The following is a 21,733-nucleotide window of genomic DNA, read 5'->3' on the forward strand; positions in this document are numbered from 1 at the left end:
TTTACTTACCATATACCAAGGGCTTTGCAGCGTCTTATCAGCTAATTCTTACAATAATCTTTACAAACAACAACCTTTGTTGTTGCAGAGATGCAGGACTGGAGGCTTAATGGGATTAATTGCTGTCTCTAGTTCGTGCAGTGTATTTATTATCTATGGCTAGGTGGCTGTGAGAGTCACTTTCATGTGTCAACTTGACTGGGCCATAGTGCCCGAATATTTAATAAAATGTTATTCTGGATATTTCTGTGAAGGTGTTTTTTCGATGAGATTAACATGTAAATCAGTGGATTTTGAGCAAAGCAAATTACTTCTATAACATGAGTAGGCCTCCAGCAATCAAGGGAAGGTCTTAATGGAACAAAGACTGACCTCTGCCAGCAGAGAATTCTCCCAGCAGACTGTCCTTAATCACAAAATACAACTCTTGTTTGGGTATCAAGCCTGCTGGCCTACCCTACAGATTTTAGGTTCATGAAGCCTCCCAATTCTTTAAAATAAATACATATATACATTCATAAACTCATTCCTTTATCCTTCATTCTCTCTATTACACATATGCATATACACATATGCACACACGTACACAATTATATCCTATTGGTTCTGTTTCTCTGGAGAATCTTGTCAATTACAGTAGAAAATTACCCCAAAACTTACCTCATAGTGTGAAAGAAAAGGAACCCAGGCATGGCTTAGCTGAGTCTGCTAGCCTGGGGACTCTCACAAGGCTGCAAGGCCATTGTTGGCTGGGGTACAGACTCATCTGAAGACGTAACTAGGGAAGGAAGCACTTCTAAGCTCGTTTAGTAGATGTTCCAGTATTCAGTTCCTCACAGACTATTAAACTGACGGCCTCAATTCCTCTCTGGTTATTGACTGGAGGTCACCCTCAGTTCATTGCCATGTGGGGCTCTCTAGATAGCAGCCCACAACGTGACAGCTGACTTCATCAGATCCTGCTAATGAGGAGAGCCAGAGAGAGAGAACAAGACGGAAGTCACCATTTTTTGGTCAACTAATCTCAGAAGTGATATCCCATCAGTTTTGCCATGCTCTTTTCCTTGAAGCAAACCTCTGCATCCTACCCACACTCACAGGGAAGGGCTCACACACGGCATGAGTGCTGGATGTGAGGAACACTGGGAGCCGCTGGAGGAGGCCCACAATATACAGCTAATCGATACACAGCCCTGGTGAGATGAGGCTGTGAGATTCCAGAGCCCACTCTCTCTGCAGCCTCAGAGAGCTAGGGAAACGCATCAGCAGGAAGGGGTGATCAGAAGATCACTTGGTGAGCATGGTACAAAGCAGAGGGGCCTGAATGGCCTTAAATAGCCCCACAGGCCATGGTGAAGCACACTGCGCCCCAGCAAAGTTCTAGCAATCTTATAGCCCTCGTGGTCTGGGCCCTTCCTCTGGAACATCCTGATAAACACTACTGAAACCTGCCTTATGAGCTTTGACTCCACCCTATATTTTCTGGGAACACATTCTGTCTTTATATATAGTGATACAACCAGTGTATTTGGAGTCATCGACTCGGCACAGGATTTGTTCCTTCAAATTCAAGACTGGGCCTTGTGCTGCCTAGTGGGAGAATATCTTCCTTTCTTCCTGGAACCCTCCTCCTCTGATGCATCCAAAACTCAGTTGTCCAAGGAATCAATTCTAATTGCTCACACCTCAAGCAATGGGTGGAAACACCAGCTTGGGCTGCTTAGGACCTCAGTTCTTCTCAGCACCACTGTTAGAAGTCAGAGGGCGTTTCACGTGGACAGGATACCCACTGCTCACTGGTGGCACTGGCCCTCAAGGGGCAGGAGGGAATGAGGCAGGTTTGGTCACAGTAACCATGTGCCACCAGTGACCTGGGCATCCCCCAGGTGTGCCCACAGCACCTGTGTGTCTGAGCCAGTCAATTCTCTATGCTCTTTAAGATATGGTCCACAGCTACCAATGCTGCCACCACAAACCACTTAGAATGCCTACCTATAGCAGTGTTACAGAAGTAAATGAAATAACAGTGTTACTTGAAATGCCTAGCACAGTGCTTGAATTGCACTGGTGCTAATTTACACATTCCCTTCCTTGGAACTGAAGAATGAATGAATCAAAAAGAAGAAAAAGAAGAAGAAAACTTTTTTTTAAAAACCTGATGATTAATGTTATTTCTTTCAAGAAAGTTATGAAGGCATTCCTTAGTTTATCTTGTTTATTCAGTGCCCTATGACTTTACAGTTTGTTAGACTGAACCACATGAAATTGTCAATATTCAATGGTTTTTAACCTGCCTAAGATGCAATTTCATGTGGTTCAACCTAATATAATCTTGACAAGAAATCACGGGTGCACTTCTGGCTCAAAAGAGCAGGCTGAGAAGGTGCTTAACTCCTCTCTTTACCAAAATCTCTCTGAAACGCTAGGAACAAAATATAAGAAGATACAATCCGTGGCATTGGAAATAGGAGAAAGTGCTGGGACCGGATCAGAAATCCTCTGGAAGACAGCGGGCAGACGGGGTCCTGTGGGCGGGTGTGGGCTGCTGTGGAGAGGCCTGCTGCTGTCTCAGACCCCAGGGAGCGCCCAGCTCTCTGAGGCTCGCACCTGCTCCCCAGGGGAGACAGCAGGCGCCATAAGGCCGCCACCTCTGGAACCTCTACCTCCATCCTCCCAGCCTCCGCATTTGCTCCCAGCCTGACACTCTGAGTAAATCATCATTAAATAAAGTGTGCGTCAGCTTTACATGGCTCCTTCAGGATTACTGGGGCTGCAGAGGAAAGCAGAGCTGAGCCTGAGGGAACCTGAGGCCCAAAACTTTCAAAACGACTAGGAAGCAGCTCTGCCCACAGCAGGCTCTGTTCCTCCCCAGAGTAAAGGCCCCCAGTTAACTCGTCCCAGTCTCTGTGTCCCGAAGCCCTTCAGTACATCCCACCTATGAGCCCTCAGAGTCTCTAGGACCTCGCAGCATGCCTGAGGCATGCAGTCAGCTGTCTCTGAAGTATTGGCAGCGGAAGGTGCTCAGCTGGGTCCCCGTGTGAGGGCAGTGCTCATCTAAGATCAGGGTCACCTCCTAAGGCCAGGCCCCTTGACTAGGGGTAGCTTTCACCCAGTGGCTGGTCCAAAGGGATGCGTGCTGCCAGGGGATGCACGACGGCCTTTGTTGGGGCCATCAGTCCAATGCAATGGCAAAATACACACATATTTGCCAATGAATGTTCACTGGCTGTCCCCTGTGTAGTGAAAGGGGGCTACTCAAAATGTTTTCCCACATAGCAGAAAATATTAATCCGAGGAAGTATGAGTTACAGAATTGGTAGAAATAACCCACGATTGAGATGAAAAGAAATCTTGTTGTGAAATAAACTATAATCTGTGGAACATGAGCCAGCAATTCAGAGGGTTCTGTGGTGAGAGACTTAGAGCTAAGACATCTGGTACAATAATACAAATTATGTAATTCGGAACCTGGAAGTTTTGTGGTGTTACTAATGAAATAAAGGCTTAGATCTCTTCTCTTGCTAAGTAAAAATGGAAAGGCATTTAGAAATTCAAGAAATCAAAAATAGGACAGACATGACTATAGAGAAACAAGCAAAAACTTGTGCCCTTGATGAAGTGAAACCACTAGAGTTTTCCGATACAAATCCAACCCCCACCAGGTTCAAAAGCTTTAAGAGGAAGGCGGGTTAGCAGGGTCATGGTAGTTCTGGCCAATCTACTTTACCCTATCGTATGTGCCAGTTACAGTTACTTCCCTGTGCTATTTTTTTTTCCTGCTAGTGTTTTTATAGTTTTTTACATGATTTTTTACAAACTTGCCTTTTTCTATGATTTTTTTTTCTTAAATAGGCTTAGGCTTTTTTTTTACATGAGAAAATAGAAGTTCTAAGTACTTATTAATATATCAGTATTGTCCTCTGATTTTCAGGAGACAGGTTGACTTAGGTTTTATACCTGGAAACGTAACCCTATTTTTCTGAAGACATTGGGAGAGTGATATTTCTTGTTTCGAAGAAACTTTTTTCTGAAAGTCAACAATTTCTTATTTTTCTTTAAATCCTTTTTCTGATAAATTTAAAATTGATACATGTAATGCCTTTATTTAATAAAACGCTAACAACGATTATCTTTATATTTGTGTATATTTTTCTAATTGGCCTACCATGACTGAAATGTTTCCTAGAGGGAACGATAATCCCATCAAGGTACAATGTGGTTCACAGCCACAACTTGGCAAACAGATATGAAGTAGAGACGTGACATTACTGTCGCTCACCTGTAACCATGAATGAATCACTTAACCTCTTTTGGCCTTGGTTTTATAAAATGGAAAATTGGGATGAAATTTATATTTGAGGCTTTCTGAAAAAAATGATCATTTCAGACTTGTTTTTCTCAGGGAATATATGATTTCTAGCACTACACCTCTGAATATATTCAAAGCTTTGCATCATTCACAAGATCAAAATATATCAAAGAGTTTAAAAATTGCTGTGATGTCTTTAGGTTCTGTTGTGTCTGTACATAAAGTGCCAAGTTCTAGTGTAGCTTTGCCCCTGACTAGCTATGACCCCTTGAGCATGTCACCTGCTGCTCTTTACTTCAACACTGAAGTAAAGCGGTTGGAGTAGGTCACCTGTCCTATCCCCTCTAAGAACAGAGGTTAAAGTGATACTGGACAGAATACTTGATCACTGGGAACCTTTGCAGAAAATAATGAACACTGAATGAGATAAGGAGGTCTGATGCTTACCTTCAGTTGCAAAGCTGAGGATGGTCTCATTCTTACATAGGTGCTGCTCGGTCTCGAATATACCTTGATGAAGCGACTGACAGCAGAAATAAATTTTTCTGGGGATATGCATAGGCAGACTGGGGCTCACATTATTGATCAGCTGAGGCCAAAGCTTGCACCATTTGAAAATATTTTCAGGTCTCCTCTTTGCTACACATGGGAACCTCCAATGCAGTGCCCCACCTACTGAATAGATTCCCTCTTTATTGGGAAAAGAACCCCGTGGAAACAAAGAATTTGCAAAGAAAAGTAATAATCAAATTAAAAGCAATATAGTGATTATAAGAACAAAGCCATCAACAGTTGTTTAAATGACTTACCATAACCCTAGACAGGTATTAATTAATCAAAGAATTGAAACCACTAAAACCTAGAACAGTCCTGGTAACTTCCAATAGCACAAACACATAAATCAGTTTATGTAAATGGAATACTCATCATTTAGGGATCTTGTTGAGATGCAGATTCTGAATATCAGGGGCTTCAGGTCTCGGGGCTTCAGGCTGAGATAGTGTGTCTGTCATGAGACCCCAGCACTGCAGCTGCTCATCTGTGGTCCACAGGTTGGACAGTCAACACAACGTACAGCCCTTAATTATCTTAATTAAATGTTCTTAATTATAGTGGACACTGAGAACAAGTTACTCACTTTATCCAGCTTGTCTACTTCTCCTTAAACTTTCTACCACATGGAGAGAAGAGAATTCTCAGTTCAGTCTTTCTTTTTGGCTGGCAATGGTTTGGGCCCTAAATCAAATTGTTGACTTATGTTCAACAATCCTGAACTTTTGTTGTAACACACACACACACACACACACACACACACACACGTAAAAGAAACATAGTTTCATCACTACACTATGTCTTGCAGATGCTTCTAGTTTATGTGTAGCTCTCAGCCTTTTGACAGGAGAAGCTTCTTTTGGGGTTCCCACCACTTCTACTAGGATTACATCAGAATTCTTCACCCTGCTGCTGGCTTGTAGGATATTCATGAACTTAATTGCCTGAAGACAAAAGATGTGTCCATCTCACTGGGTGAGATGCAACACAAGGGATGAAGCCATATCAACCCAGCTTCTTGCTGCCATAGGTTGGGTAGTGTGTAGGTTAAGACTGTAACTCCAGGTGCCAGACTATCTGGAATGAAATCTGCATTCTGTCACTGACTAGCTGGCCACATTAGGCAAATTGTTGACTTTTTTCTAACTGATGTCTTCATCTGCCTCATAAACTTATTGTGAGAAGGTAATGGGTAATCATATGTAAGTATTTACGGGGCTTGGAAAGGGACTGGCACATCAAGAGCACAGGAGTCTTGGCCATTATCAGCCCTGTCTGCAATACTTCTTTGCTCTCTCACAAATGTCCAGGTAAAAGTTTCACCACTCTGCAAAACTGCAGTCCAAAACTATGCTCAGCATTAGCTACAGCTGTAGAGTTGGTTCTGCTTTTCAGTTAATCTGCTTCAGCCCCCATAGATCTTGATTCTCAGGTTTCACTTTGGAAAAGCTTTGGTTTAGGGATCTTGGGTCCCAAATTTGTGATGGGTTGACGCACTCATTTTAGTTTCAAATCTCAAGGAATGTGAACATGAGAGATTTAATTTCATTGTAAATTCTTATCATTAGCATGTATTCTTTTTATGTTATCACATAGAGAATAGGATCTAAAGAAAATAGAAAAGGTGTAATTGAGAGGAGGGCAGGGAAGAGTAAGGAACACCACTAGGAGTGTAACAAACTGCTCTTTCTTTAGAGATTTAAAGATTGAATTGTAAAAAGTTGCCCCTATCTGTATCTCAAAAGAATGCAAATGCCATTTCAATTTCATGAGAAAAATAAGGTAAGGATATCATGCTGCCTTTGAAGAACTTACTTTGGTCATATGCCAAATGGCAAAATGAATGGATTAAATTTTAAATTGCCTGTCTTCACAAGGATGTGAGATGGAACATATTTAGGATTCAGCCCTTTAATTTAACATTAAACATACTAAAAATGTCCTCATCGATTATTGACAGCACAGTATTAAAACAGAGTCTTCACTTCAATCTTAAGAAGATAAAGCAGTACTTGCTTTTAGAAGCACATGTCCTCTTTTAACTACAGCACTCTGTGGCATTCTAGAAAAGGGTAATGTCCTAAATTGGCCTCTGAGCCAGTGAGCAGTTTATCCTGTCTGCATCAGCAGGCCCATGACCTGTAGTCCAGAACTCAAATGAAGTGTATTTCATAGAGCACATTGCCAGGGAAATAAATGTTGTAAGAAACATGTAAGAGCTGACCCTTAAAAGAATAAAATCTCAAACGTCATTTGTGTGTAAGTATTTAATAACCCTGGCGAGTGTGTCGCAAGGCCATGCCTAAAGAAACATGGCTTAGAAACAACCATTATGTTTATCCTCTTCTTCCTCGGGTTCCCCAAATACCTTTTCTGAGAGCTGACATCAGATTAATAGGAAAATGTAAAACCTCTGATAATGGTAGCAAGGAACATAAAGTTTCTTTTAAAGTCTCCCACCACCATTCATTTCCACACGTCCAAATCCCGTCCATGTTTCCCCACACCATTCCTTCCCTGAAGTCTTTATGGACCCCCCACTGTACACACACACACACCCTGTGATGATTCATTCTGGAAAGAGATTCAGAGTGAATCTGTTTTCAGAGATTATCTGAAATAATCAAGGGAGGGGCAGCTCACATACCCTTACTAGATGGAGGAAGTGTTATGTCAGGGGGTCAAGAAGGACTTCAGGGAGGAAATGTGATTTTGGCTTCCTTATTATAGTATAGTTGGAGGATTTTAAAGCCACATGCTCAGTAGGTATTTGTTGATTTTATTGAACGGTGGCTTTGATGAGAAGAAAAAATTCACCAAAAGTAGCCTGGAGTAGAAGGGGAGAACTGTTCTCTCCACATCACCTTGGTCCTTGTCTCACAAAGTGAGCCCTTCTCATAGGGCGGGCATCTGCGTGGTACACAGTTGGCACTCAGTAATGGATCCAGGAGCAAAGGACACAAGGGCAGAAATGACACCTAAAGTTCCCACAATCCAGTTAATGAGGGAGCAGTTAGCCTCACTAACTAGATAACCCTGTGATAGGCAGTGGCAAGACGTCTAAACTTCCGTGGGATTCAGGAGGGATTTCTCAGATAGGAGACCTAATCAGAGACTTGAGAGACCATTAGGTGTGCCTGATGGGGATACAGTGCATGTCATGATGATCATAGTTAGCAACACCATATTCTATATTTCAAAGTTGCTAAGGGAATAAATCTTAAAAGTTCGTATCGCAAGAAAAAATATTTGTAGCTATGCGAGGTGATGGATGTTAACTAAGTGTATTATGATAATCATTTCATAATATACACTTAAAGCAAATCATTATGTTGTATACTTCAAATTTATATGATGTTATAAGTCCATATATCTAAAAAAAAAACTGGAAAAAAGGAAACAGAAAAATGAAAGAAGTTATCTGAAGGAAGAGGTATTGGCAGAAGGAAGAGCAGGTGAGGAAAGGCTTGTAGGTACAGACTGACCTGCCACTGGGGCCCTGTAAGTGGGAGTTCGGCTCTACATCAGCGATGGGTTAGTCCCTATACACAGGTGCACTGTGAGAGCAGAGGAGTAAGTGATGGTCATTTTATAAAGGGCTTTTAAGGCTGAGTCAAGCCGTATTCAAAAAAGCTGTGTGAAGCCACTGAAATCATATAGAGGAGCTAGATACATCATCAGAATTTTATCCTTTAGAAAGCGCTCTCTTGCAGCAGACTTTCAAGATTGCTTCGAGGGTGGCCTGAAGCTGGAAAGGACCAGTACGGTAACTGGGGAGCAGTAGTGAGCCAAGGAATTGATGGAAGGGTGAAGAGCAAATAATGGAAGGATGAGAGAACAGAGGGCTTGTTGGCTGGTGGGACGGGAGTGAGGAGGAGGAAAAAGATCAGGATAATGTGCAGATTCCTCGCTTGAGTAGATGGGGGCCATTCACTGAGTAGATGGGCATCCAGCTGGGGAGATGAGGCCACTCACTGAGGCACAGGGACATCAGATTTAGAGGCCCTGTCAAAGAATTTGGCTTCAGAGCCATTAAGTTGAAGGGCATTTTTGATATGCCAAAGGAAATATTCAGGTACCAGTTGAATGTGGGGAATAGAGTTCTGGAGATGGCTATGTCTAAAAGATGGTTAAAGTGTGTTAGGAGAAACAAAAGGAGTGAGATGGGGAGGGATTAAGGGATCTATTATGCATCTGAGCTTCAGATATTTGATGTAGTGGTCATTTGCTCCCTGTCTCTGAGCGCCAGCCCCGCTGATGGTGCAGGATCTCCAAAGGGGAGGACTGAAGGCAATTACCCAGTTGATTTCCTCCTTAGAATGATTTAATTCACCATGCTGTTTTTGTAAAGGAAACTTTCAAAGCTTCACAGTCAAAAAAGAAATCTAGATAGTTAATTGGGGCTCCATGTTTTAAGCAGATAATAACATCAACACAATCATGTTAGTATGATTAGACTTAACTTTACATGAGATATTACTGTAAGCAGTCCTATAATTACTTTTTACAATATTTAAGGGTTCAATTCAGGTAATAAGTATAGATATAAATGCAGATAGATGTAGACAGATAGATATACTTGCATTTAGATACAGGGAAATTTGTGCAGCTAGAAGTAGACATAAAAAATAAACAAAGGTGGATATATACAAAAATTATTTTCTAATCTGGAATTCATAATAACTGCTCACACACTTGGGCTCAGCATCTTTCTAAGTGATTTAAATATACTAATTCATTTAATGCTCAGGACAGCCCTATGAGGTAGATGATGTTATTAGCCCCATTTTACAGATAAGGAAACAGAGATGTCAAAAAGGTAAGTAAATTGCTCAAGCTTGCACGAATCCGGGGTTCAGGATTTGAATGAGGTAGTGTGGCTCTAGAGTCTGTTCTAGTCACATGGCTCTCATTACTTATATCTAATAGATAGATCAGTATTTAAATGAATTTAAAATGCAATTCCTGTCCTCTTAGGAGATTGGATAAGCTGTAAAGGAGGCTTTGCATTTCATCACTTACATAGGCACAATTAGAGCCTATATCTAATCTGGGCTGGTGACAGCCATAAGCATTCTTGCAGATTAATGAGCAGAGAAGAGGAGCTGATGGCCCAGAGAAGGGTAAAACTGCCATTAGCTGTCAGAAAAATGCCCTGAATCCAGGCAGCCTATGGTACTGCAAACTGAAATGTGGCAGCTGTCAAAGGATTGTCAGATCCTTCCTTTGTACTAATAGCCATGCAGATATGTCCCCTTTTGTGGCACATAACACCGATCTGTGCTCATGCCTACTGTCTCAGAGGTCTGGAGTTTGCCTAGTCCACCCCCACCCAGACATGTGGGGTTGCTCCTTCCTGCTACTCCCTAGACATTCAGAGACCTCTTGGGGGGCTTACGAGTGTCCTGGGGCAGGCCAGAAGCATGCAAGCATCCACAAATGGTATCTTGCTTGGCACAGGCAGGCTCCATGCCCCCTGGGCACTCTTGGTGGGGGCAGGGTGACCCATCAGAACAAACCCGGGATTCAGGTGCTGGAAGGGTCTCACTCCCCCAGAGGGTGGGCATTCACTTCACAGACTGAGACCCAACAAGGGTCCAGGCATGCAGGCAGTGCCCCCTGCAGGGCCCCCTCTCCATCTACTCACTTGGCACTTGAACAGCTGCTAGGACAGGTTCCAAGCATCCTTCTCACTAGCTTTCCTCCTTATGCGCCCTCTGGGTATTTACAAAATGGGTCCCAGCAGGTGCAGCACGACATGCTCGGCCATCCCTCACACAATGGACTGCAACTTTGCAGAGTCAAGAGTCTTGGCTCTCCTCCTGGGGATTCAGACATTTTGGGGAATGGTCCTCATCAGCTGAGAGCAGTATGAGCTCTGTGGTTGCTGTAGCTCTTCTGAAAACCTGGGCTCCGCACTACTTGCTGACAACTCAGTGTACCTGCCATTCTCCTGAATGTATTTCCTGGGAAGTGAATGAAACTTCAGCGTTAGGGCCCTTCATTTGCATGGGCCTCTCTCAAGACTCTGACAAGGCCCTGGCCATGTAATTTTCATAAAATTTACAAGCTATTTCTTACAATTTTTTGTGTGTTCACTCCAAAAAAGAAAGTCCCACCTTTGTGCCTACTTGTGTATTACTTTGCTTAAAGAGGGCTTTCCAGGTTGCAAAAGTTTCAGGCTACACGATACTTAGATTCCCCGTGCACACCATTCAGAGATCATTCCAGTTTCTAGCCCCTGTACACTTTCTTGGTTTTGGAGTTTTGGGGTTTTGTTTTTCCCATTCTAAATGCACAGACGGCAGGTCAGTGGTGTTAGGGAAATGGAGACTTCCTTAACCATAGAGAAATAAAACAATGTCCTCTAGCCACACTGAACTTCAGGGATGCTACTGGAAATGAAAGAATAAAATCGAACACAGACCGTGGAAAGCATTCTGCTGAGAGAAGCCTGCAGTGAATCCCCACGGGTTTAGGACAAAGATGGTCTCTTTAGAGGTTGGGGCTGCGTTGATCTGTGACTCTCACAAGGACTTCACTGAGAGGGGATAGACTTTTGGGCCTTAACCATCGAGTTACCTTTTCTCAAAGCAGTCATGTGGTAATGAAGTCTGTCCACTTCCTTTATCAGTAAAGACGGGTTGAGAGCATCCTTTTCATAAAATTTTTTTATTTAGGTCACCTCAGGACCACAAATGGAACAAAACATGATTAAAACAAGTCAGCCTGGCCTAAGACATCCTGGCAGGTTTGAATCCAGGTATTAAAAACCCCTTCATGCAGGCCTGGTTATTCCTTTTGCACAGAGTCTGCATCATGGGGGATTTACAATAGCAGTCCTTCCGACAGGAGGCCCTCCTGAGCAGCCTGCAAACTCCAGGGTGAGCCTTAAACGTGGACTTTGCACATGACGTGTCAGAGGTATCCACTGAGAGGTGAGAAACCTAAAGGAATTGTTTCATTCTTCAACAGTTTCTGGGATAGATGAGAGCCTAGTGATTTGGGGAGAAGCTGAATTTCTTCTTAAGATAGTTTACATCCAAAGGGGTCATGAGAAAACTGAACAGTACCTGAAGGCCCACAGTACCATTGGGAACACAGGTCAAGGCACGCCTGGACTTCCCGAGCAGCCGCATCTCCCAGGACAGCACTGCCCTTAGGGGCTGGCAAGGAAAGCTGGCTCTCTTGTTCTCGTTTTTCAGACTTCGCACTGCTTTGCATGGGATCAGTGATGTTTATGTGGTACGAACAACCTGAGCTTATTGGTCCTGGTTTTGCTAGCTAGCTAGTCATATGACTCAGTGGAGGTCACTGCATGCTCTGGTTTCCAGTTGCTTCAGATGCTACTCAAGGGTAGTAATCATTGCCTGTTCAGAAAAGTGAGAAGTCAGAGAGATAAGATATTAAGTGATATTGTTTAAAATGAAGGTAGTATCTTAATATTCTTATATTCTATAAAATACCTTGGGGTTTTGTGTTAACCAGACAAATAGAATACACTGAGCACCTCCTAGGTCCTGGGATCGCTGTTAAAGGCTATTGATTTAAAAAATAATAGTTGCTTCCATTTTGATTGGAAGCTGTAATAGATCAGTTACTCCTTGGTTTATGTTCTGTAACTGATGAGGACAGTGGTCTTCACATCCTGTAGCTCCTTTATCAGGACCTGCACAGGTTCCTCTGTCTACTTTTAAGGCCATTCTTATCTTTACCCTTTTGACCCTGGGAACCATGTAACTGATGAGGATTACTGTAAAATGTTGTGGGCTTTGATAAAGATGAGAGGTAAAATGCTGGCCCCTGCTTGGCAGATGGTCGAGACTCCTTGAGAAGCTTTTCTGCTTTTCTGAACAGACCTCCTTCATGACTCCAATTCATGTTTCTACTCTTGTTTTCCTCTTTCTCTCCTCAGTTTCTATTTTATGTTGTTCTTATATATATCTTGATAATCCCTATTTGAATCTTTTAAATGTGGGGCACAAATAATAAATGAACAAATAATTATAATGGAGAGGAAATAAGGAGAATGAAGAAAACAGCAGTGAGCTTCTCCAAGTAAGGCAATAGGTGCCTCCGTTTGCAGCAGTGCCTCTGCGTACACCTCCACAATCCCAGGCTGCTCAAGGGGAGCAAAGACATGTAAAGGTAGAAAATTTAAACACCCAAAGGGATCCTATTTGAAACCATAGAGTTATTTGATTTAAGTATGGCCTGAGTTAGGCCTGGACCCTCATTCTCTGGTAAGCAGCCAACTCCACAATTCTCAGGCATACTACCTGGAATATTTTTGTGTGTACCTTGTCATTCTTGCTACATAAAAGACACTGAAGAAAATGGATCAGAACAAAAAGATCAAATCACTTTTTGGGTCCCAAGCTCCCAGATCTATGTGGACTTCTACCTATGTCACCCTACCTTTCTGGTGACCTTTGTTACGTGCATCTTTTTTTTACCATGCTAAGGGTGTTGTTTCCTGAGTTCCTCCATTTATACCACATGCTCTCCTGTTTCCGCATCTCATCCAGTCCCTGTCTCATTCTTCTGTCAACTCATCTCCTGATGTATCTCATTTTCTTCTCTAGGGCCCTTGTTAATTTTCCTCAGAGTATGATTTGTGTCCTGAAACAATCCCTGCACATTCGCCCCTTCCCCAATCCTACACTGCTCTCAGGGGTACCTCTTCCCTTCCATCCCCGCAGTAAGGGCGGACCATTCCGCAGCTCTTAGCATCCCAGATCCAGGAAACGAAGCTCTGAACTCCCTTGATTTGCTCCCTGATGATTCTGGACTGTTGTTCAGCACTTTACAGGGGTAAACTGCTCTCTGAAGCCGCTGCCCTCTGGTTGAACTTTCCTTCCTGTACGCCAGGCCGTGCCCCCTCTGAAACCTGTAGGGCAACCTTTCTTCATCTCTTCTGGGAGTTGCAGTGTGCTGGCAATCTGTGGCATTCCTTGGCTGTGGATATGTCACTCCAATCTTCCATATTCACCTGATGTTCTTTTTATATCTCTCTGTCTTTGCGTAGTTGTCTTCTTGTTACAACAGTCATATTGGGTTAGGGGCCCACCCCACTCCAGTATGACCTCATCTTAACTGATGACATCTTCAATGACCCTATTCCCAATAAAAGTCATGTTCTGAGGTACTAGGGACTTCAACGGGCCCTTTGGGGGAAACATATTTCAACCCGTAACACTGTCCTTTGATTCATCCGCATTGCCTCTCCTTCCCTCTGACTGTAGCAGTTCTTCTAAATCTTCCTCAAGCCCCTCAAGCTCTTAGTCTCCCTTCACCTTGCCTACTCTGAAGAGGACCACACCTCTCACTTCTCTGAGACAAAAAAGCCACTCTCAGTTTTGCTTGTTCGATTTCCAAATTCATCCACCCTTACCTCATCACCTCCTTTCACAGAAATGCCTAGATCTCTTTCTGAAGCCCCTTTGTCTTCTCCACCGTCCATTACCCTCTCCTCTTCCCTGTCTCATCTGTCTGCTTCATCAGTACATTCATTTCTTCAAATGAGCGTCTCCCCACACTCCTAAACACCTCGTGACCCTGACTTCTCATGCAGTCAAAATCCCAGCTCCCTCTTTCTCACTGGCAAACTCTCTCTGACTTTTTCCCTGCCCTTCACTCCCCAATCTATAATAATCTGTGTTTCACCTCCGCATCTATTCAAATAGTCTCAGTAGGATCACCAGTGGTCTCCCATTTGCCAAGACCATCTTCATCCCCTTTGACTTCCCTGCAGCATTCGATTCTAAACACCATAGTTCCTTAAATGATAGCTTTTCTTTGACTTCCACTATATGGCATCCTTATGATTCTCACAAGACCTCTTGTCTTCACCCCAAGCCAACTGAATCCTTTTTCTGAGATCTTATTGTACAGCTGCTCTCCAAGGGTGTTCTGCAGACACCTGGGAGTTCCCAAGACCATTTCCCATGAGGCCAAAACTATTTCCATGGTAATACTAAGACATTAGTTGCCTTCTCAACTGTGTTGGCACTTACACCCATGGTGCAAAAGCAATAGTGGTTAAGGCAGCTGGTGTTTTGGTATGAGCCAGTGCAGTGGCACCAAACTATACAAGTAAGATTTGTGCTCTTCACAGGTGCACAGAGGTTTAAAAAAAAGGGAAAAGGAAGTAAGAAAATACCAATTTTACCTAAGGATGCCCTTGATGAAGCAGCAAAAGTTATTAGTTTTATTAACGCTTTATCCTTGAGCACATGCCTTTTTAATAACCTGAACAATGAAATGGGGAATACACAAGAAGCACTTCTGTGGCATAGGAAAATAATTTTGACTTGAGGAAGCATTCTAAGCCATTCTAAGCTGAATTAGACACTTTTTATTTTAAGGAATGCCACTTTTTTACTGGAACTACACCCAAAAGGCAAACTACAGTTCTGTAGACTTAGATATTTGGCAGACAGTTTCTCAAAAATGAATGAATGAGCATCTGCTCTAAGGGAAATAACTGACAGTGTTTGTTGCCAATGATAAAGAGGGAACTTTCAAGCAAAAATTAGAATGTTGGACATTATATCCACCAACATGAATCTGACAGCTTTCCAATCTCTACAGACTTCTAGGTGAAATAGGTGGTGATAATAATGAGTGATTTTTTTTATATCATGTAATGAAATGGGTTAACATTTGGAAAAGCTGCATAACTCAGGGAACCAATATTTTCCAAATGACCAATGTACAGTACTACAGAATCATACGTGGGTAAATATCCCTTAAAGGTGCAAAACAGATAAATGGACTTTAATATAAGCGAGTAAAAATGTTATTTTATTATGGCTTCAGATTCAACATTGCAATATACTTTAGAAAACTGCCACCTGTCATGTTTTATTGAAGTATCAAGGAAGAATATTCACAGTTATTTGAAAGACTATTAAATTATACTTTCCTTTTCCAAGGATATATTTAGGTGAGGCCAGCTTTTCTTCATGCCCTTCAGATAAAGCAGCGGAGTGTAACAGAATTAATATAGAAGCAGATATGAGAGTCCAGCTGTCTTCTATTAAATCAGAAATTAGTGATTTGCAAAAGTGTATAATAATGCCAATCTTTTCACAAAATTTTTCCTTGTTTCAGAAAGTAATTATTTTCTGTAAGAAGATTATTTTAACATATGTGTTTATTATTGTTACTTTTAAATGGGTTTATAAATACATATTTTTAAACTATGCAGTTTTGATTTCAAGTACAATAAAGATTCCTAGATGAAACTCATATTAACAAACATTCTTCAGGATCCTCAATAAATTTTAAATGTGTAGCAAGGTCCAGAGGCCAAATTTTGAGATCCCTGCTTCAGGACTTGATTCAAACTAGTGGCTACTAGGAGAACTAACTATGGAGGAAATGAAGAATTTGTTGGGTTTGTGTGGTACCAGCCTGGAAGAAACTGACCAGCGGAGAACAGCACAGTATGAGTATGGGCATCAAAATCACAGATTTGCTGTAAAGGCAGGTGGAAGACCCTGGTGGCCAGCTGTGTTCTTGTCACTATTTTGCCTAAGGGTACATCTGGCAGGTTTACTGTGCTGGGTCAGCCCCTAAACAATTTGGTCCGGTGTCCTGTTGCCTTAGAAAATGAAAGGTTTGTCATGTCACTAATGGAAAAGAAAATAGAGATAGCCAGCAAATCCCCAATTCTCGGCCAGCTGTCACCTCCTGCCACTGCAAGTTCCCAAAAGACCTGTGAAGAGAGGGCAAGCCAAATGAATGTTTGTTGCTTTTTATTATTATCATTGTAGAGTTTGGTCCCCAGCTGGTCCAAAAATGAAAACCCTGACCCTTGACCTGTGGCTCGTACCCTGGGTTTGGTGAAAGACCTCCTTTTGCAGGTTGGCATGAGCCCAAAACAAAGGATATCAGGTTTCTGCCACTTGCCAACTCTAGCTTGATGATAGTAGCTGGCTGGGGCCCTCTTTTGAGGCCTGGAGGAGAAAGCAGTTGCTTTCAGTTACTGACGTCTGCCAAGCTCCCAGCAGCTGCAGCACCGTAGGCCATCCATTGACCCCTCTCCAAGCGTAGTGCCCGCCTGAGACTCCTTGATTCCTTCCTTCTAATCCAGGCTCTTGAGGCCAAACAGCTCTGAATAGCTGAGATACAAGGTAAGGCATAAAAAGAAATACACAATGAAAGCAAGGAATTAGGCTCCAAGGAAAAGAGCAGCCCCCCTCCAAAACTGGTCTTACTGCCCATGCTTAGGCCTTGGGGATGGTGGTGAGAGCTGAGGAGGTGGCACCCCCAACTGGAAATGGAAAAACAGAGCTACAAAGAAGACCCAAGGATTTAATCCTAAAAGATATGAATATTTCTATATGAGTAAGAGTTTTTAATCTCTTAATTCCTCCCAGTCCTAAGAATTCCCCCAAATTAATCAAACCAACATCTGTGGTTTGGCCAGCTGAGGGTTCTGTCATTGTGAGGAACCAGACAACATTGTATTCCACAGGACTCCTGTTCAGGAAAATACAGTATTCTTGGGAAATATTCCTTAACGCGCCTCCTTGGAGTGGGAGCTGAGCCCCAGGTTGGGGAGTTGGCTCATACCAGGGTTTGAGAGATGAAGAAAAAACTGCCCAAGGAATAGACGAAGAAAAAATTCTTGTTTTGCTCTTGATAAGGAAAGGGGAATATGAGGGGAGCCAGAAAAGGGGAGAAAAAACCCCTCAAATCTCCATGTCATGAAACTTCTAAAAAAACCTTGCTTTGAATGTATTCTTTGGGGTTCTGGACTGAACAGATATGCATACAAGAAAAAGTGTAGGCAGACCCAAGAGTCAAAAATGGGGGGAACCATGGAGGGCCATGCTTGGAGGAATCTCAGATACGGGAAGCAGCATTTGGAAAGATCATAAGCCATGGGCTTGAGAGTCGAGCCAAGATCATTGGTTGCTCAAGAGTCAGGAAGACCTCGCCTGACACCTGAGTTCCTCTTCCTAAGCAACTCAGAGGTCAGCGATTTTACAACCCTGCATCTTGTTGTTGATAGATGTGGTTACACATGAGCCTTGGGTTGGTTTATTGCTATCCACCTCATAATTTTAATCAATCAACTGTCTCTTGCTCTTAATCTGGCAGTGTGATTTTTTTATGTAGCTGAAAGCCTGTCTGTATTCAGGGTCACAGGGACTGGCCTGGTCATGGCTCTGCCACTAACTGCCAAGTGATCATGGGCAGGTCCTTATCTCTTCAGACCTCAGGGTCCTGATTTGTAAAATGATAGGGGTGAGGAGGGAAAGGTTGAGTTAAATATCCCCCAGGTCTCTGAGGAATCAAAATTCAGTGAGTCTTGCAGTACTAATCTTTCTTGCCTCTTCATTCCCGTTTGTACTCACCCTTACAACAAAATACCTTTCATAGTAGAAATAAAAGAATCAGGGTTGTTGGGGGTTTTTTAATAGAAGTTATTTCCTTAGTGGCAATTTCTCCATTAAGAACACACAATAACTTAACATGTCTGGTTTTATTACTTATAATAAAGATTTTTTAAAGCCAAGAGCAACCAGACAGATGGTGTTAATATATATATATATTTTCATTCTCTAATTTTCTTTTTATGTGTTTCTTCACTCCTGTGAGTATTCTTTTATTTGTGTCTGTGTCTGCCTCTCACATTAGATCGTTAGATCATTGAGAGTCAGAACAAAATGATATTCATCTCTGTAGCCTCCTAAGCCTAGAGACCATGCCTTGTACAAAGTGAGCATTTAATTGAGATTTGTTCAGTTGAATTGAAATTGTACTGAATCAAAATTTTTTAATGATTTCTTTGTATTGCGATAGGCTTAGTTGTGCTGTGGGAATAACATAATCCCCAAAGCTCAGTGGCTTAATGCAAAAGTGGTTTTTAGATTTTTTTTCCTTGCCAAGGCAAAATTATAGTATAATATTTCTGCTCCACATAGCCACTCAGGGACCCAGGCTGAGGAGAATCTTGTTTCTGACTACTGTACCATCCGGAACACCTTGACATCTTCAGAGAAAGAGACAGAAAAATTGTCTCATGGGCTTTTTCCTGCCTTCCACACACATTTCATTGGCCAGGACTGATCACATGGACTGTTTGACTGGAAGGGTTTGGGTAGTGTAGGCCATGCTGGCTTTAGCCAAGATAGTGCCACTGGATTGATAATCATTAATAATGTCTACCAAAATCTTTACTCAAAAGCAGTAATATTTTGGAGATAATGGACTTCTTTGAGAACCTTCTGACAGCTCTGATCCTTCTCCACAGGGGGAAAGAAAACATATACACAGAAACTTACTCAACATTTTGCATAATTTTCAGGTTTTTAATGCACTTCAAACCCCATTACTGACCCTCTATGGACCCCTGGGCCCACGTTATGAATCCTTCAACTGAATCCACCAGCATGGTTAGCATCTGGTAACAGACCAACAGGTGAAAAAAGCTACATTCCCAGCGTTGTGTTTTAATTATATGTTAGGAGTAGCCTATTGATTTATTCTTTTAATTGTTTTTGTCAGATCAGGCATCATGCAAGATACATGACCAATGGATTTTCCTGTGTTTGTTTTCATCAGGAAAAATTTGAGGGTCTATTCCGGACTTACGATGACTGTGTGACGTTCCAGCTTTTTAAGAGTTTCAGACGTGTCCGAATAAACTTCAGCAATCCCAAATCTGCAGCCCGAGCCAGGATAGAGCTTCATGAGACTCAGTTCAGAGGGAAAAAATTAAAACTCTACTTTGCACAGGTAAGGTAATTCCTACAAAAGTTAATTTTTAAATACTGAAGGTAATTCCTACATTATTTTTTGCCTTTTTAAAATGCAAATGGAGCAGTTTCTACTTTCACATTGTTTTGTGGTCTATAATTAGTTCATGGAGAAATAAGCCTATCTCATGATTTCCAGGCAGGGACAGCACAGAGGCTTAGAAAGAGACTCTGAGGACTGACAGCCTGGTTCTAACACGTAAGCTACACAACCTCACTGGGTCTCAGTTTCCTCATCTATAAAATGGGGATGATGACATATGATGATATACCCCATACTGTTGTTATGAGGATTACATGAATTATTGTGTGTTGAAGTGCCTAGCATTTGTTAAAGGCACAATAAATGCTAGCTAGTAGTTGTAATAATAATGCTCTGGTCACAGCTACTCCTAACCTTCCTGGTAGGGTTATAATTAAAACTCAAGTTGTATGACAGTTTTAGTGGACCGTATCCCGTTCCAATATTCATATTCATGAGAAAAGGTTGCAAACATGGAAATCAAATTTGTTTTATTTCATCCAGACATAAATTCTGGCTATGCCAAAGAGGAATTCTTAGCCATGCTCATGAAGTCCACAGCAATACAAACTTAGCGTTTGTAATGTTGCCTCAGTGTCCTCACTTCCTCATTAGATACCTTGATCCATCTTTTACTGGTGAATAAGCATTGTTTCTACCTTTGGGCTCTACAAAGATAACATAGTGAAAAGAACATAGACTTTGCTTCTTTTCAAGGCTGAATAGTATTTCATTGTATGGACATACCACATTTTCATCATCCATTCATCTGTCAATGAACATTTAGATTGTTTCCACATCTTGGCTATTGTGAATAGTGCTGCAGTGAACACAGGAGTGCTAATATCTCTTTAAGAGCCTGATTTAAATTCTTTACAATAAACATCCAGAAGTGGGATTGCTGGTTATATGTGGTTTGATTTTTAATTTTTTGAGAAACTTCCATAGCAGCTACATCATTACACATTCCCGCCAAGAGAACAAGCGTTCCAATTTTTCCATATCCTCGCCAACTCTTGTTGTCTCTTATTTTGTTTTGTTTTTGTTTTTGTTTTGATAATAGCCATCTGACAGGTGTAAGATGATTTCTCATTGTGGTTTTTATTTGCACTGCCCTGGTAATTAGTCACCTGAGCATTTTTTCAAATGCCTGTTGACCATTTGTATGTCTTCTTTAGAGAAATGTCTATTTGAGTTCTTAGCCCACCTTTTAATTGAGTTTTTAGTTTGTTGCTTTTTACTATTGAATTATAGGAGTTTCTAACATATTATGGAAATTAACCTTTTATCCTATATATGGTTTGCAAATATGTTTTCCCATGCCATAGGATTGCCTTTTCACTATGTTGGTAGTTCACTCTGTTGGTAGTTTACTTTCCTGTGCAAAAACTTAGTTAGACATACTCGCATTTGTTTATTTTTATTTTTGTTGCCTGTGCTCTTAGTGTCATATCCATGAAATCATTGCCAAAGTCAATGTCATGAAGCTTTTCCCTTTATTTTCTTCTAGGAGTTTTATAGTTTCAGGTCTTAATGCTTAATGTTTTAAGTCTTTAATCCAGTTTGAGTTGATTTTTATGTATGGTATAAGATAAGGGTCCAATTTCATTGTTTTGAATATGAATATCCAGTTTTCCCAACACCATTTATTGAAGAGACTGTCTTATCTTCATTGTGTATTTTTGGCACCCTTATTGAAGAGCAGTTCATCTTGTATGTGTAGATTTATTTCTAAACACTCTGTTCTGTTCCATTGGTCTATATGTCTGCCTTGATGCCAACACCTTACTAGTTTGATTACAATAGCTTTATAACATATTTTTACATCAGGAAGTATGATGTCCTTCTTTCTCAAGATTCATTTGGCTATTTGTGGCATTTTGTGGTTCTATATGAATTTCAGAATTATTTTCTATTTCTGTTTAAAAAAAGATGTTACTGGGATTTTGATCACATTGAGTCTGTAGATCATTTTTAATAGTATGGACAGTCTGCAAGGTGTCACAACATGGATGAACATTGACGGCATTATGCTAAGTGAAATAAGCCAATCACAGAAAGATAAATATTGTCTTT

The 21,733-nt window shown here is 41.6% G+C and overlaps 1 protein-coding gene across 3 annotated transcripts in view; it reads left to right on the forward strand.

Annotated features, from left to right (window-relative positions):
* RCAN2 (regulator of calcineurin 2) overlaps positions 1-21,733 on the forward strand; it is a 230,062-nt gene that overhangs the window by 191,086 nt on the left and 17,243 nt on the right. For all 3 annotated transcript variants that reach the window (XM_073224387.1, XM_073224388.1, XM_073224389.1), the window contains one exon: positions 19,442-19,615. In XM_073224387.1, coding sequence (XP_073080488.1) covers positions 19,442-19,615 — 174 coding nt within the window. The remainder of the gene's footprint in view (positions 1-19,441; positions 19,616-21,733) is intronic.

Source organism: Manis javanica, chromosome 16, assembly GCF_040802235.1.
Source record: "Manis javanica isolate MJ-LG chromosome 16, MJ_LKY, whole genome shotgun sequence".
Taxonomy (NCBI): Eukaryota; Metazoa; Chordata; class Mammalia; order Pholidota; family Manidae; genus Manis; species Manis javanica.